The 17120-nt window shown below is 38.1% G+C and overlaps 1 protein-coding gene across 2 annotated transcripts; it reads right to left on the reverse strand.

Annotated features, from left to right (window-relative positions):
- Window positions 1-9255: 9255 nt before the first annotated feature.
- Serpinb3 (serpin family B member 3) lies at window positions 9256-15796 on the reverse strand. Of its 2 annotated transcripts, NM_001395733.1 has the most exons (8): window positions 15752-15796; window positions 14986-15172; window positions 14391-14447; window positions 13124-13246; window positions 12286-12403; window positions 11149-11291; window positions 10712-10867; window positions 9256-10086 (listed from the first exon to the last, which is right to left on the reverse strand). In NM_001395733.1, exons 2-8 carry the CDS (start codon window positions 15145-15147, stop codon window positions 9682-9684), a joined length of 1164 nt encoding a protein of 387 aa, NP_001382662.1. In that variant the 5' UTR covers window positions 15148-15172; window positions 15752-15796; the 3' UTR covers window positions 9256-9681. The 2 variants fall into 2 exon arrangements, with proteins under 2 accessions (NP_001382662.1, XP_006249693.1); XM_006249631.4 differs by lacking the exon at window positions 15752-15796 and having other exon boundaries at window positions 14986-15218.
- Between the last annotated feature and the right edge of the window lie 1324 nt (window positions 15797-17120).

The following is a 17120-nucleotide window of genomic DNA, read 5'->3' on the forward strand; positions in this document are numbered from 1 at the left end:
GGGAAATGGATGGAACTAGGAAATATTATTCTAAGTGAGATAACCCAGTCACAAAAAACAAAACAGGAACAAAAGAAAACACACAGACACACACACATGCACACGCACGCACACACGCACACACGTACACGCGCGCGCACACACACACACACACACACACACACACACACACACACACACGGTATTTACTCACTGATAGGTAGATATTAGGAGTAAAAGCTCAGAATATCCACAATACATCTTACAGACCATATACAGCCACCAAACCCAGATACTATGGCTGATGCCAATTAGTGCTTATTGACAAGAGCCTGACACAGCTGTCTCCTGAGAGGCTCTGCCAGAGCCTGACCAATACACAGTTGGATATTTGCAACTAACTATCTGACTGAGCACGGGGACCCAAGTGGAGCCGTTAGGGGAAGGACTCAAGGAGCTGAACCCCATATGAAGAACAACAATATCAACCAACCAGACTCCCAGATCTTTGAGGGACTAAACCACAAACCTAAGAATACACATGGAAGGACCCATGGCACCAGATGCATATGTAGCAGACGATGACTTTATCTGGTATCAGTGGGAGGGGAGGCCCTTGGTCCTGTGAAGGCTTGATGCCCCATATTAGGGGAATGCTAGGGTGGGTGGGTTGGGAAAGCACCCTCAAAGAAGCAGGGGTAGGAGGGTGGGATAGTGGGTTTGGACGGGAGAACCAAGGAAGGGAACAACATATGAAATGTAAATAAATAAAATAACCAATAAAAAAATCTACATCAAAAGAATAAATGTTTAGTAATGAAATGGGAAATTGAAGGGAGTATATAGTTCTCTAAAGAGGGATGTGTGTGTTTGTGTGTGTGTGTGTGTGTGTGTGTGTGTGTGTGTGTGTGTGTGTATGTGTGTGTATCTCAATGGCCAATAGCTTTTTCCAGCATGGAAATGTACATTAAACCAAAATTACATCTTACCCTTCTCAGAATTATTGTCTTAAAGAAGATAAAAACAGTGCATGACAGGAAGTGTCTGGCAAGAAGGAACACTTGTCTAATATTGGAGGGGTTGTAAATTAGTATGTGTGTCACTTCAAAATCTAAAACTGAAATTACCATATGATCCAGCTATATTATTCTTGGATATTTTCTACATGAAAGAATCATGATCAGTCCACAACACCTAGAAACTAATGTTTACTATGGTGCCTTTCATGACAGCCAAGTAATGGAATCATTGTGAGATCATCAATGTATGAATAGAGAAATATATATATGTATATGTATAATTATATATATGTATATGTATAAATATATATATATATATATATATATATATATATATATATATATATATATATAAAATTTCTGGGTTGTAGCTGAGCTGGTCAGCCAGCCAGTTCTCTTATACCCATATCTATCTATTTTCTATCTATCTATCTATCTATCTATCTATCTATCTATCTATCTATCTATCTATCCATCCAATTATCTGTAATATATTATCTAGATGTACTCTTTCAGATATACTGCTGTTGCCCTGTGTTATGAAGATCATGAACTTTGGATCTATAGCCCTTTCACATGCTTCAACAGTTGACCAATGGAGCAAAAGTTAGGGTAGGCTAACTCAAATTCTGTACATGGGCCAGGGTAGCAGCTGAGCTGCTGCTGGTCAGTACACCAGCTCTCCCACACCCACATCAGTAGGAAAAGCCCTCCAGTACTGATTCAGCTGGCTTACTCAGTGCTATAGCCAACAAGAAGAAGAGCACTATTCCATTCTCATACCCTCGGAGTGGCTCACCTGTCCCCATGCCAACAGAACAGAAGTAGGTGCAAGGGCAGAGGCTGAAGCTAGAAAAATGTGGGGCACAACCCTCAGACTTCGACATTGTCCCAGGGAACACCTCAGATCAAAGCCATTTACCTGGTCTTTGTTGGTAACAGATGGCCAACGATACAGGACCACAGAACCAGCCACGGTCTAGGACCTCACCATTTCTTGAGGTGGCATCACTGGCTACCTCATGTCTCCAGTTCTGCCTCTCATTATTGTGCACAGAATCCCCCTGCTTCCCTTTTCCATCTCTCCACTATGTACTTGCTCATCTCAGTTGAGCCTAGGGCCTCTTGGTGTCTGGAGTCTTTTTAGAGTGCTATGTCCTTCCCGTGCTACACGGCAATGGGCAGTTATCATTTAGAATATGGTCTGTACAGGCCGGTGGCATCAGGATGGGAGTCAACTTGAGAGTGGTCTACCTGCCCACTTGTGCTAGACTAGGGGTTGTCTCAGATTTGCTTTGCCTTCCTGTGCTTCTTGGCCCTGGGCTGGAGACCCGATAACCTAATTTCTAAAAATTATTCACTTATAATACTAAACAACCATTGAGCAATGAATGAGAGAAATAGTGTTCAAGGTATAAACATGCAAGACTTGTGATTACACTGTTTAAGTCCACATAATTGGATTTCAGACATTTTTATCTCATGTTACATGGATGTGTTGTATAATTAGATATTACACTTACATGAACATGTAGATTACATGTAGACAAATGTTTATAGGAGGAGCACCTTGTCAAATATTAATATAGAACATGAAACTGCAAAATAAATTAAGGAATCTCAAATCTTCAGAATTCTGAATGCATATTGTCTCAGAAACTGTTTTTACATTCTCACTCACAACTTTGGTAGACACACTGTTTTACAATATAAAACAAATTTTTTGAATCAATGTATCTAAAGATTTTGAAAATTTATTCTTGGTTGTGTTGTGTAATGTGAGGCTTGGCTTTATAATCTAATTGTGCTTTACTCCAGGGTAGAGACTTTTCTGGTGTAAACCTCTTTCTACAGACAGCAAACCCATGACTCTTAGACTGGCATTGAGTGGCATCCCAGGTTTGTGAATTGGTACATCAGAGGTGCATCCTGACATGGTTCAAGACACAGTAATTCCCAAACCAGAATCAAATTCCCAGAATTACCACAGTGTTTTCTGATAATTAAAGAACATGTTATTCTGAGGTGGTAGTTGTAAATATTTAATGCTCTGTAGTATCTGGTAAAGGATTTGAATAGTGACAAAGATTCATACCATAACTCTTTCACTAAAAGTGAAGACATTGATGGTTGGAATCATTCTAGGGGACTTTTAGTGAAATACTTGTCTTCTGTTAATTTCTGACTCTGGTCTAGTTTCTGGTATGGGGGTGAATTCTGATGGAGATTTCTTACTGGAAACTTCTCTAAGAGTCAAAACATTGACAAGGGACAAAAGGTTGATATAATTCTGAAACATCACATACCTGTATAAATTCCAATGAGCAGGCTCCAGGAACCGCTACTCTTTTTTTTTTCTTTTTCATTTTTTCTTCCATTTTTATTAAATTGGGTATTTCTTATTTACATTTCAAATGTAATTCCCTTTCTCCTTTTCCTGTCCTTCAGCCCCCTAACTCCTCCCTCCCCTTCTGTATGGGTGTTCCTCACCCCACCAATCCCCCATTACTGTCCCTCAGCAATCCCCTACACTGGGGGTCCAGCCTTGGCAGGACCAAGGACTTCCCCTTCCACTGGTGCTCTTACTAGGCTATTCATTGCTACCTATGTGGTTGGAGCCCAGGGTCAGTCCATGTATTGTCTTTGGGCAGTGACTTAGTCCCTGGAAGCTCTGGTTGGTTGGCATTGTTGTTCTTATGGGGTCACAAGCCCCTTCAGCTCTTTCAGTCCTTTCTCTAATTCCTCCAACGGGGTCCCGTTCTCAGTTCAGTGGTTTGCTGCTGGCATTTGCCTCTGTATTTGATATGTTCTGGCTGTGTCTATCAGGAGAGATCTATATCCAGTTTCTTTCAGCATGCACTTCTTAGCTTCATCCATCTTACCTAGTTCTGGTGGCTGTATATATATATGGGCCACATGTGCTACAGGTTCTGAATGGCCTTTCCTTCAGTTTTTGCTCTAAACTTGGCCTCCCTTTCTCCTCGTATGGATATTTTTGTTCCCCTTTTAAAGGGGTGAAGCATCCGCATTTTGCTCATCCTTCTTGAGTTTCATGTGTTCTGTGCATCTTGGGTAATTCAAGCATTTGGGCTAATATCTACTTCTCAATGAGTGCATTTGTGTTTTTCTGTAATTGGGTTACATCACTTGGGATGATATTTTCTAGTTCCATCCATTTGCCTATGAATTTCATAAAGTCATTGTTTTTGATAGCTGAGTAGTACTCCATTGTGTAGATGTACCACATTTTCTGTATCCATTCCTCTGTTGAAGGGCATCTGGGTTCTTTCCAGTTTCTGGCTATTATAAATAAGGCTACTATGAACATCGTGGAGCACGTATCTTTGTTGTATGTTGGAGCATCTCTTGGGTATATGCCCAGGAGTGGTATAGCTGGGCCCTCCGGTAGTACAATGTCCAATTTTCTGAGGAACCTCCAGACTGATTTCCTGAGTGGTTGTACCAGTTTGTAATCCCACCAACAATGGAGGAGTGAGGAATCCCCACTCTTATGGAGAGATATGAAGGGCCACATCCCAGAAGGGCAGCATTTTCTCCATGTCAGATACACAACAGGAATTTCCAGCAGGACAGGACTCTTGTTCATCTTTGAGGAAGATGCACCTATATAAAGTGAATGCTGAATTGGGATTTCCTAAATGCATTCTGTTGAGGGACATCTCTGGCTATTGTGAATAAACCTGTAATGAACATGGTCAACCAAGTGTCAATTAAGGATGGCAAATCCTTTCGGAATATGCCCAAGTGTGTTTTAGCTTGGTCTTGAGGTAACTCAATTCCTAATTTTCTGAGGTGCTATCATATAATTTCCATAGAGGCTGCACAAGTTTATACTCTCAACACCTGTATAGGACTGTTCCACATTTTTGCCAACTCGAAGTGTAACTTGCATTTTTGATCTTAGACATTATGAAAGGTGTAAGGTGGAATTTTAAAGTACTTTTGATTTGCATTTCCATGATATGATGGCTAAGAATGTCGAACATTTTAAAGATGTTTCTCAAGCCATATGAAAATCCTTTGTTTAGATCTGTGCCCCATTTTTATTATTGGATTATTTAGTCGTTGATATCTAGTTCCTTGAGTTATTTATATATTTTACATATTAATTCTCTGTTGAATGTGGAGTTGATAAAAAATATTTCTCATTCTGTAGGCAGTGTTTTTGCCTTTGAGAAGGTTTTCAGGTTCCTGAGATCCCATTTATTTATTGTTGATCATTGTGCCTGCACTATTGATGATCTCTTCAGGAAGTTGTCTCCTGTACAATATACTCAAGGCTAGGGATTTAGCTCAGTGGTAGAGCGCTTGCCTAGCAAGCGCAAGGCCCTGGGTTCGGTCTCCAGCTCCGGAAAAAAGAAAAAGAAAAAAAAAAAAAGAATCAAGGCTACTCTCTACTTTCTCTTCTAACAATTTAAGTGTATCTGGTTTTATGTTGAATTCTTTGATACATTTGTACTTCAGTGTTGTGCAAGTTGATAGATATAGATATATTTTTCTATTTTCTACATGTGGACAACCTATTAGATCAGCACTACTTATTAAGGATGCTTTTTTTCCCCATCATATATTTCTGGCTTCTTTATCAAAAATCAGGTGTCCATAAACATATGGATTTATATCTGGGTCTTGATTTGATTCCATTGATCAACATATCCCCCACCCCCCAAATCCCATGTGCCTTTTATTACTATTGCTCTGTAGAACAGATGAAAATCAGGGATGGTGCCAGGGAAATACCTCAGAAAAGGAGGAGGAAGGATTGTAGGATCCAATGGGGTTGAGGACATCAGGAGAAAATGGCCCACAAAATCAACTAAGTAGCCCTCATAGGAGATTAGAGACTGAAGAGACAGATGCTCATGGACCCTGTTTAGGTTTAAGCTAGCTCCTTTGCATATATGTTATATTTATACAGCTGGGTGTTCTTGTGGTTACTCTAAAGTTGGGAGCAGATTTGTCTTTTTTGCCTGCTCTTGGGGTCCTTTTTCTCTTATTGACTTGCCTCCATACAGCCTTGGCATGAGATTCTGTATCTAGTTTTACTGTTCAGTTGATATCCCTGAGAGGTCTGCTCTTCTTTTTAAAGGTAATGGAGAAGTGGAGAATAGGGGAGGTCAGAGGGATTGGGAGAGGTCAGGGAGAGGAAACTGGAATGGGGATGTAACGAATGAGAGAAGAATAGACCATAAGCAACTGGAACAGTAGTGCAATATGTCAGTTCTTGTCTTTGAAATGAGGCTCACCATTGTGGGGTGGGGGTTGTTTGCTATCATTATTTCTTGCCTGTCTGTATTTTCTCTTCTTCTTCCCTTGGGAGTTTTCATTATTTTTAGTGTTCAATTTTATTCTCACTACTTCCTTTACTGTACTTATTCATGGCTTACTCTAGGGAACATAAAGTTGGTCACAGATATCCCAAGACCATGTTCTCAGCACAAAGGGGTTTTATTTGTCCCTGAAGGACAGATGACAGGGAAAAGGAACAGAAAAGAGATAGAGGAAGAAGGAGAAGGAGAAGGAGAAGGAGAAAGAAGAGGTAAGGAAGACAGGGAGATGGATATTTTTCCTGGAGGTACAAAGCACTGCCTCTGGACAGAGAGGAGACAGACTATGTGACTCATAGGAAAATGGCAGTTTGTAAAGGTAAAAGTGAAATTCCTTATCCTTCTAGTCCCCATATGAGCCCCAGAGTTAACCCTGTTATGCAGGTCTCTGGACACAAATCCTATCCGGAGAAAGTTGATGTCCCAGTAGTACTGTACTCCTAAGTTTACAGATGAGATCAATACTTTTGATCCACTAAGTCACTAAAGAGAGACCTGCCAGGAGAACACAAGGCTCAGGAACTGCAAAGCACCTAGGGTCAGGATCCTTCATAAATTCATCTACACACCAGAGTTAACCCTAGAGCACAACTCCCCAGACCCAAATCCTGACTAGAGTGGGCTGATCTCAGGAGAGTTGTCGCTCCTAACGTCATAGGCTCATGAGCTCACAGGAAAAACAGGCTCCAGTCAGAGAAAGCAAGATCAACTAACACAAGAAATATCTAGATGGTGAGAGGCAAGTGCAAGATCCTAAGCAACAGAAACCAATGCTACTTGGCATCATCAGATCCCAGTTCTCCCACCACAGCAAGTCCTGGATAATCCCATCATACAAGAAGCAAGATTATGATTTAAAATAACATCTCATGATAATGATAGAAGACTTTAAGAAGAACATAAATAACTACCTTAAAGAAATACAGGAGAACACAGGTAACAAGGTAGAAGCTCTTAAAGAGGAATCTAATTCCTTAAAGAATTAAAGGAAAACACAAACAAACAGAAGTAGGAAGTGAACAAAATCACCCATGATCTAAAAATTTTCAAAGACTGTTATTTTATGAAGCAAGGTTGGCCACATTACATGAATTTTACATGGTTTGGGAGAATTTTTATTTTAGGAAGTGATAGCTTTGGTCTGGTCTTAAGGCTAGTGGTTTTCTAGAGATGAGCTGTACTGTTCTCTGTTTTAAAACAAATTCAGGGAAGATGCCCTTTATGCTACATCTCAGAACAGTTGCATGCCCCCATGTGATGCTGGCCTTTTCCTATCCATGAGTCCCACTACCAGCATCTGTCAGCTGAAATCCCTTGAGGGCATTGCACTATTCATGAATAGAAAGAATCTATTTTATATATGTGTTCTGACTTTGAGTCATATCTGCTACTCCAAAGCTTGCTAAAATAAAAATCCCTAATATTAACAATGCTTGATTGAAATAGCTACATAACATATTTCCCAAGTCAAAAAAACAGTATTTTTGATGCTTATCAAGTTATGCCTGATAGCTGTGGCTCTTTCTGAGACTAAGCACTTGTGTAATTTTATTCTCTTCTAAGCAAATGTTTCCCAATCTCTGCACATTCCTAACACACAAGAGTTTTTTTCAGAACAATGAACAGAAAGTTGACCTTTACCCTTTTTGAAAGACAAAGTTAACTTGGTCTGAGACCCCCTGGGATTAGACTTCTTATATCTGTATGGTTTTCGACAAGCCTAACAGTTTTCTACAAGTCAGTGAGTGTAAACTGAGGGAAGGGCCACTCATCTTTAAAGTTTAGAACACAGTGTGGTGGTTAAAGATGAGCAGAAGGGTTAGAGAAGGCCAGCCGGTCCTTCCTGCTCTGTCAACTGCATTCAAACTAGATCAACAGAGTTGCTGAGCTGTCTTTTGGTCAAAGCATTGTGAGATCTTTCTCATTCTCACAAAGCCCTGAAGATCATGTAGACATCTCAGATTCTGCATCTTTGTCTGCTCTGATGTGGTGACACAGTTTCTTAAATATTCCTCCAGAGTTAGGTTCTCTTTATCCACACATGCACTGGTTGTTATTTGTTCCTTGTAAAAACACAAACCATGCCACACTCTATAGGTGGACTGACTCGCTAACTACTTTGTCTGCTATTGTTAAGAGTGAAGACCATTTGTTTTCTCTTATAGTATTTTGGCTTCAAACTTTCCAGTGATTAATATTCAACCTGAGATTGGATTTGAAATTTGAATAGCTTTATTTAACAGTTAAAGAGTCAATCCCTTCTATTTTTATTTACTAAGATCCCTTTTAAGGTCCTGATGGTATATTTTGTCATGGAATTATCTAGATTCCTGATTTCTGCTCTTAAGTGTCCAGTGGTGATGGAGTCAGAATGATAAAAATGAAAATGGACATTTTGAAAATCCCATGGTCCAAGAAAGCAGAGGTTAGCCCCATCAGGTAGAGAGAAGAAAGTAGACTAATTAGCTTAAGGTGTGTTCATTTAATTTACTTGGGATGGCAGCTTTCTAATGATTATTGCATTGGACAACACAGCTCTCTAGGGATCTCTCACCAAGGCTGCAGATATAAAAAATCATATTAATATTAATGTTTCTATTTTGTTCATCTTTGATGAAATTGTTCCTTCACATTGTAGTATTTAAAATTGTTTTAGGGCTTGAGGCTTCCCTTGGTGGTAGAGAACTTAATCTGGTATACAATAGGTTTTGAGTTGGTTCCCTGGTACTACAATATATAAGTTGTAAATCCACAAAATTTTCCTGCTGTTAAAAAAAGAAAACATAGTTAGAAATGTATTTGCACAGTATCCCATATTCAGCATATGTGAGTTTGCTTTTAGCAGTTCCTCCATATTCCAATCCTGAAAGATTGATGTCTTGTAGTTGAAAAGATTATAAAGTAATGAATAAGTTGGAAAGATTATCATTTTATTGAAAATGTATTTTGTAACATCACAACATGTAAAAGCTTATGCAGTTTCCAGGTTTCTCCTAAAGGAATGTATATTTTTATGCTAATCAATTTAAAAAGAGGGTATGGTTTACTCTACTTCACTTAACGCAGTTGACAGATACATGTTAGATTAAAAGAAACTATATTAAAATATCCCAATTTTTGTTGACCATTTTTTCCCAGAGAAGGGTTACAGACAGAAACCAGGTTTGTATATACATATAGAGAAGAAAGGAGAAAATAGAGATAGTAGAGCTATCCTGCCTCAACTAATGCAGTCTGAGATGGGACAGGAAAGGAGGCAAGCAAAACTGTTCCCAGCCTCAATTACCTACAGCAAGGTTGTTAACTTTTCTGGATACGTGGCAGAGCCACCACCCTTAAGGGGAAGATACTCTTCCAAAGAAGAGGATGCTGTTGGTGTTGTTTGGCTTTATGAAGACTATGAAAGGGCGATTACAAGTAAATTCTGTGGTCCTTGGTGCAGATAGTATGCGGGTTTCCACCCCTGTGGCAGCAGCAGCTTCAGCTCCCTCTTCATTTACCTCCAAAAAGGATTTGTGTAAAACTTTAGACACCACTAGACCTTTAGTGCTGCTCATGCCAGAGAAATCAGCCTTCTGTGGATTGAAAGCATCGACCATCCCCATGTGCTCCAATGGACCTGGGAGGTCATACTTCTCTTGCACTTTGAACCGAGGCAAAGATAAATTCAACTGCGTCATCCGCATGTTCTTTGGGCTTGTCCACGCTAGCAACGTGTCAGCACTTAGTTTTTCTTCAAGCTATAAAAGTAGAAAGAAGAGATTGCCATGATTAACTGAAAGACTATAACTTACATGAACAATGAATTGCAGTAAAACGTTAATTTTTAGCAATAAGCACATACTGATTTGTTGGTTTAGATATTATTCATTTAGATAATTTCAAGTTAGATTTTATTTCCAATATCCAAAAACCAGAATCATTGTTTTGTACAGAATAAACTTTATACAGTACTGTTTATGCTTCCCACCCCCTATATTATTTTTAATAGATATTTATTTGTATATTCCTGTGCATAGTATTACATTTTACAGTTATCATGTAATGCCCAGGTTTTCCTTTTTCATTGAAAAATATTTATAAATACTTTCTACTTTGGTATATATTTCTTTCAACAAGTTTGGCTATTTCCGTATTTGTGGCATCATGTTGGTATTTAATTTCATAACTCTGCTTAATTAATAATTAACAGGCATGCAGTGTGGTTCAGCCTCTGTATAAAATACTTATACCACAGGATGAAACACAATATTTCCCTTTCAATTTTTCATTATTGTCATGTTTAACGATATGCCTTAGTGTCTTGGTTGAATTTGCTCCATTAGGAAGAATCACATAATGGAAGAAAAAACACAGAAACTTTACCTTCTTCAGACCATCAATTTCCATTGGCAGCAGGATGAACATACTTAGCTCCTTGCCTTTGTATGGTATTTCCACCATCTTGGCCTGCACATCCTCCAGAAAGATGAAGTTAAACTCGTTTGTTTGCCTCATCATCTGGACAGGTTTACTTGTATTCTACAACAAATCAGCATGTCAAACACACAGCATGGGTGACATAGGACAGCATAGACGATATTATAGAGATATAAAACACATCAACATCCTTGGAAGAGATAAACCTGATTGTGAAGTCCAGATAAAAGTTTTTTTTTTTTAGTTATTCTTGGATAAGAAAAGTTACAAAAATAAAACACATGGCATTTTTCATTTTGGACTTTCCGTGGCATCACTTATATTGGAGCTAAATTATCCATGCATCACCAAATGGCATTATGTAAATAAACTGCCAACAGTACCTTGTTCAGCCAAAACTTGTCTTCTCTGGTACGCTGTTCATCAAATTTGTGATTCCATTGTCCTTTGAAATACACTGCATTCACCAGAACCAGGATAGTGCTACTGTTCAGGCTCCCCCTAGGAAACAAGTCTTTGATTTTTCCTTCAAGGGAAAGAACAAATGGTCTATATCAGTACAAGGAGCTTTTCTAGAGGATGCTTTACAAGAGTTCACCATTGATCACTTATCACTGTTTACCCACATCATGGCATGAAGAAGTTGTTGACTTGTTTCACTCTTTTTTTTTTTTTTTGGTTCTTTTTTTTTCGGAGCTGGGGACCGAACCCAGGGCCTTGCACTTCCTAGGCAAGCACTCTACCACTGAGCTAAATCCCCAACCCCTGTTGACTTGTTAATAGGATGTAGCCTTTCGCAATGTGCCTTGAGGTGTACCTTGGATGGACACGTCAGTTCTTGTTATAGAAAAGTCTGTCATGCTTTCTGTCTGGGTCTTTATGGCCAACACATAATGACTATTGAAACACTGTTTAGATCTGCACTGTCAAGTTAACTCTTTTTCTACCTCTTCTGACCTTCTACCCAAGGCATGATTTGTTTCTTTGCACAAATGAAATGAATTCTATAGTCTGAAGCACATTCCTGGTAATGTCAGACAGAACTCCTGCTGTGTCCTTTTGTTAGCTTTCATATTGGGTTGCTCCAGCTTGGTCTATAAACAGGGGTGATATATGAGCTATGTATCTACAAAGGTCTCTGTGCAAGGTGGAAAAGACAATATGATAATTTCTTTCCAAAGGTCATGTTTGAGATAATGTTCTGAGAGCCAGCTGTGACAAGCACTGCCTTGCTTTTCTAACTGGCAAAAGAGAATGGGGCTTTCACTAACATTTACACTTAGTTTCTCAGAATTGCCTGCAACTTAAAGAATTTGATAAGTTATGAAAGAATGTTTGTGTGGAGGCTTCAGATTTTCAAAGATACCAATAAATTAGCTGTAAGTAACCACATCTTCTGTATCATTCCCACACATTGGCTTTCTGCTAACTTTTCCATACTTCCCCTTGATTCACTTAATATTTATGGAGACCATTCCATAATTTCTGGAGTTTCCTTCAGTGACCCTCCCATACAATACCATTTGTTTTGTTTTCTACCCAGGAATTAATCTTCTTTTGGCTTTCTTCTGCAGCATGTGCAAAATCAAGGGATTCCACATTAGCTTGGTAATATTTCTTAATGTCTTCCATAAACGTCTTTGAGATGTGAAGGAATCAAAAAGAATTAAGGACAACTCAGATATCACTCAAATTTTATTATTCATGGTGATACTATAATCTGACTGCTGAACTTGATGGCAACTGTTAATATAAGAACACACAGACTTTTTTTTTAACTCAGGTAATATGTAGGCAATATGGGAGCACCGTGAAGGGCAGTGTAAGATTGTCACTGAAGTTAACCTTACACCAATATAGCATCTGGCAGATAGAAGGTGGAAAAGATGTACTGACTTGCAAATTTCATAGTAAATGTGCTGAGAGAGGTGATTGACTCATGAGCTATCCTACCATTAAGTTCAACCATTGCAATTCTCCTTTGATCATGTGCTCAATGGAGGAAATGCTACATTATGTGCTACCTCCCATGTTCTGTCCAGGATCTCCCCAAACCTGCCCATACTAGAAACACCCCATTTGCAGTACATCTTCTGCAGTAATTTCTGTTATAAGTCAGAAACTAACATCTCACGACAAGTTCTGGTGACCGACATTCTCTACGCATCACACATAAATCACTAGTCTCTTGGACAATCCACTGGGTTAGAGTTTTGACTAAACTCTGGGTTTGAATTGGTGCTCCCTGAACAAGTTCTGCCTATCTGAAACTGCCTGGCCTTACTTTTACGTATGCTCATTCATATATGTAGGACCTAGGATCCAGATGAAAGGGATGCGGAACCAGGTGCAACTTACCTGGAGAAATGGGAAACCCTTTGCTCCATAGATACTGTTGGGAGACTTCAGGTCATAAGCACCATTGGATTTGTTTAATTGATTCATAATCTTTCGAAATTGTTCATGGACATTTTCTTCATCCTTCAATGTCAAATATGTGTTCATGAAACTATTTTGCTAATGTAAATACTATACCCATAAAATAAATATCCAAACACTTGTAATCTCAAAGATAAACATTTTGAACATTTTCTGATATCTGTTATATTTTATCTTTAGCTTCCCTAGTCTACATTCAAATTCTTCCAGAAATGCTGTTTTTTGAACTAAGTATACAGTATTTTTGGGTTGTTTTGGCTTCAGTTCTTCAAAGGTATAGATCATATGTCTTGTCTAACAATCACCAATATATGGTTATGCTATGTTTGCATATTTAAAATGTATTATTATATGCAGCCCTGATCTATATCTATCTATCTATATCATATCTATATCATCTGTATCTATCTCCTTATTGTCTAAGAGAAGTTGACTGTGATTTATAATTCTTCTCTTATGGTGGAAATTGTGTGCCTATAAGAGAGCAAATACTCATGATTTATCTAAGGCCTGTCAGCAATATCGGTCTGAGTAGTCTAGTTAAAAACAAAAAGCTTCTGTTAATTTATGGTCTCTTCATAGATGTTACAAAGCCAAATTGTGACCATAAATTAACAGAAGGTAGCATGGTTAAGGCACTAAACACATAGAGGTGTGATAACAGTCATTTTCAAGATGTGCTCATTTCTCTTAGTATGTGAATATGTTATTTCTCTTAATCAAATTGTTGAATTAAGATAAAATTGTTTTAGTAACATTATTGTGATAATGAAAAATACTGTTGACTTGCAGTGATGTTGTCTAACATTCATATGGTTTCTTATTTTAGCAAGCCAGATGTTTTTGTAAGTGTTTGTATTTGTTGAATCACAGTCCTTACTACTTTAACTAACTAGAATTCAGTCCCAGTGCTTCAGGGCCGAGCATTGCTCATGCTCCCCATGTGTGTGGGGCTCAGCTAGAGCTTTATCTAGGCCATCCCCCTCTCCATCCAGTACTGACTTTCTTCTGTAGTTAATGAACACAATGACTATTAGAAAGGAGCATGACACGAATCCACATCCAAATGTCTTTCGTTTAAAAATTCCCCTAAAGATTGACATTTTAAAATGTAGAATATTAACTTTCAGTTATACTGCTGTTAAAAATCTGAAGCTCTTCTAGGCATGAGGTACCCTGTACTTACATGAGAGTCCGCAGATTTTTCTTTTGGCTTTTTTGTGGTTTCACTGAGTTGTAGAGCCTGGAAGAGACATTAAGTCCAACAAAAGTTTACTTAAAGTTCTGTCTAAATCAAGGAAACAAAGACAGAAATAAAAAACCCTGAAAAATAAAGGCAAAGATTAAACAATTTGGAAAAAATATACTCTAAACATTTGTACAAGAGTTTGTAAAAAACAACATAAAAGTGATCTATCACCAGTTGCATAAGTAGACGCCATTCTACTCAGGGCTTGGGGAACACCTCAGTTTGCATTCTTCACATCTGAGCGAATCCATTGCTTGCATCAATAGTCTGTATAGTTTAAGAAAATTTCTTGCTGTTGGACACTTGAAAGCTGTTATCCTAGCCTAGAACCCAGTGGATATCAAGAAGCACCTGGATGGTGGTTGGGAAGGGTGTGTCCCTCCCATAGTCCCATGTCCACAGTCATGGCAATGCCTACTCAGTATCTTGTTCTTCATCCCAGGGATCAGGGTTTATTGTCATTTACCTGTACACTGATAGAGTGCTGGAGAGACAAGTTCAAACTGACCAACAAAATGAAGCTTAGACCTACCTTCTCAATTTGTTTTTCAGTGTTTCCCTTGGCTCCGAGCTGGAGCATTGCTAATGCTGTCATTATGCTGAGAGGGGAATAGAAGATGTTGTCCTCTGAGTCTCTGAGCTGCCTGTACAGCTCAAGTGTGAATTGAGTAGTCGCTTTAGCAAACAAATGCATGATGGCTTTGTGTGACCTTAAAGTCCTAGAACAGCATAAATCCAGCACAAAGGTTAGGATGACTTCACTAAATAAAGCATCACTCAGTAATTATCAGTTCATAAGAAAATGACAAACCTCTTTCATCAGTTTCTGGCAAACAAATTTATTATTACTTTTTTAAAGCCTTCTGCAATGTACACCTCCAACTAGAAGGTAAGAAGTCAGTGTCTTTAATGCTTTGCAAGCAGCTAATACATAATCCTTTTATCTTTCCTTCCTCACCAACTGTGTTAGGTTTGGGTAGAAAGGTTTAAAATGAATTCTTAGATAAAGATTTCTGAGGTTTGCAGGCAGCTAGGTGTCCAAAATCACCTATCAACTTTTCCTTTAAGATTCTGCAGTTGCCAGACACAATTTCTACATGCTTTGGAAGTTACATATGTTTAACTGAAAATAAATTACTTAGGTAAATAATAAATTAAGTGAAGGCATTTAAGTTTTCTTTGGCAGATCAAGAAAAGTGCAATCGGGTAAAATGTCACATACACATGATATAAAACACATCATAGTTTTTCACAAGGATAGTTCCTATTGTTCAACCATAGTAGCTGAAAGCACTTACTTGTCTTTCTGAAGGCAGAAGTGGGCAGAAAGGATATGAGTCTGTGTGTGGCTGATCCTGAAATCTGGAATTTATACCTCTCCTCTTAACACTGCTGGCTGGCCATTTCAGTTGTATTTTAGATTTCATAACCAGGTAAGATTTTTTAGGTATGCAAATTTGTGAGAAAAGGCTGGCTTGCTTCACATCCTACCACTGCACTTCCTTTTCCCACAAGTCACATAATTGATGTTTTTTTAAACACTGTCAGTTGATGACTCATTTGAAATGCACATAGGCACTTTTCCAATAGTAATGATACTACTTTAAATTTTTAACCTTGTTACACTCCTGACAACCATATTCTTATGTATGGCACCCCCAATTACCTTATTATAGACCACTGAATTGCCTTTAAAGAACACCTCAGATGCCAAACACAAAGCTTACATTAGGTATTTTTCTTGTGAAAATTATTTATGTCAATTTGTCTATCAATTACTCCATGAGAAGAGAAAAATAATTCTAATTGTAGTCCAGAATGATAACAAATATTGTGGAAAATACCTTTTATTGTTATTGTTTGTTTGCTTGGGCTTTTTTCCTTTTCATGATTCTGTATCTTGCCACACTTACTTTCTAAGCCTCTTAAAGCTAGTTACCTTGGACTTTTCTGTTGCTCAAAGAATATGAGAAAATTACTTATCTTTTTTTAATTGACATTATAGTAATGAGAAGAACAATTGAAACAAAGAGCTTCATTTGAATGCCAGCTTTCTAATGCTTTATATGAAAGGAAGGAGACAAGTGATCATTTTTTTGTCTGGCACAATAATTTATCTTAGCTGTCAATACAAAATACCTTTCTTATTTTCCTGTTACTGTCAGAGTCAAACACATTAAAGAACTAATGGGAGAACATCGATGTGTATCATTAAGTTATTTATCTGAGATATCACTGATTATTTAAATTATATATATTAATAGCACTAAACATTCCTCTTAAAACAACTATTGCGTTTTACAGAAGTTAATATGTGGTGAATCAATTTTCATTTGATTATAGGATTTCATTTGATTAATATCCCTCTTGAATTATTTGGCAATGCACTAATTGTTCAAGAATGTTTTACTTAATATTTATATGTTTCTGTATTTTCTGTAGTTTTACCTTGCTGCTGATTTCCAGTTTTATTTCACCATTAGAACATAAGAAGTTGCTTCTAGTTTCCATCTGTTTTCCAGGGCTGAACCTGTGCCACAGCTATTCACACCACAGTACAGCTATGAGAGAGTTTGTCTCCCAGGAGTGCTGACACACTTAAGACCACAGGCTTACTGGCTCACCGGTGGGACAAGCTACAGTCAGAGACAGCAAAAGCAGCTAACA

Source organism: Rattus norvegicus, chromosome 13 (genome assembly GCF_036323735.1).
Source record: "Rattus norvegicus strain BN/NHsdMcwi chromosome 13, GRCr8, whole genome shotgun sequence".
Lineage (NCBI taxonomy): Eukaryota > Metazoa > Chordata > Mammalia > Rodentia > Muridae > Rattus > Rattus norvegicus.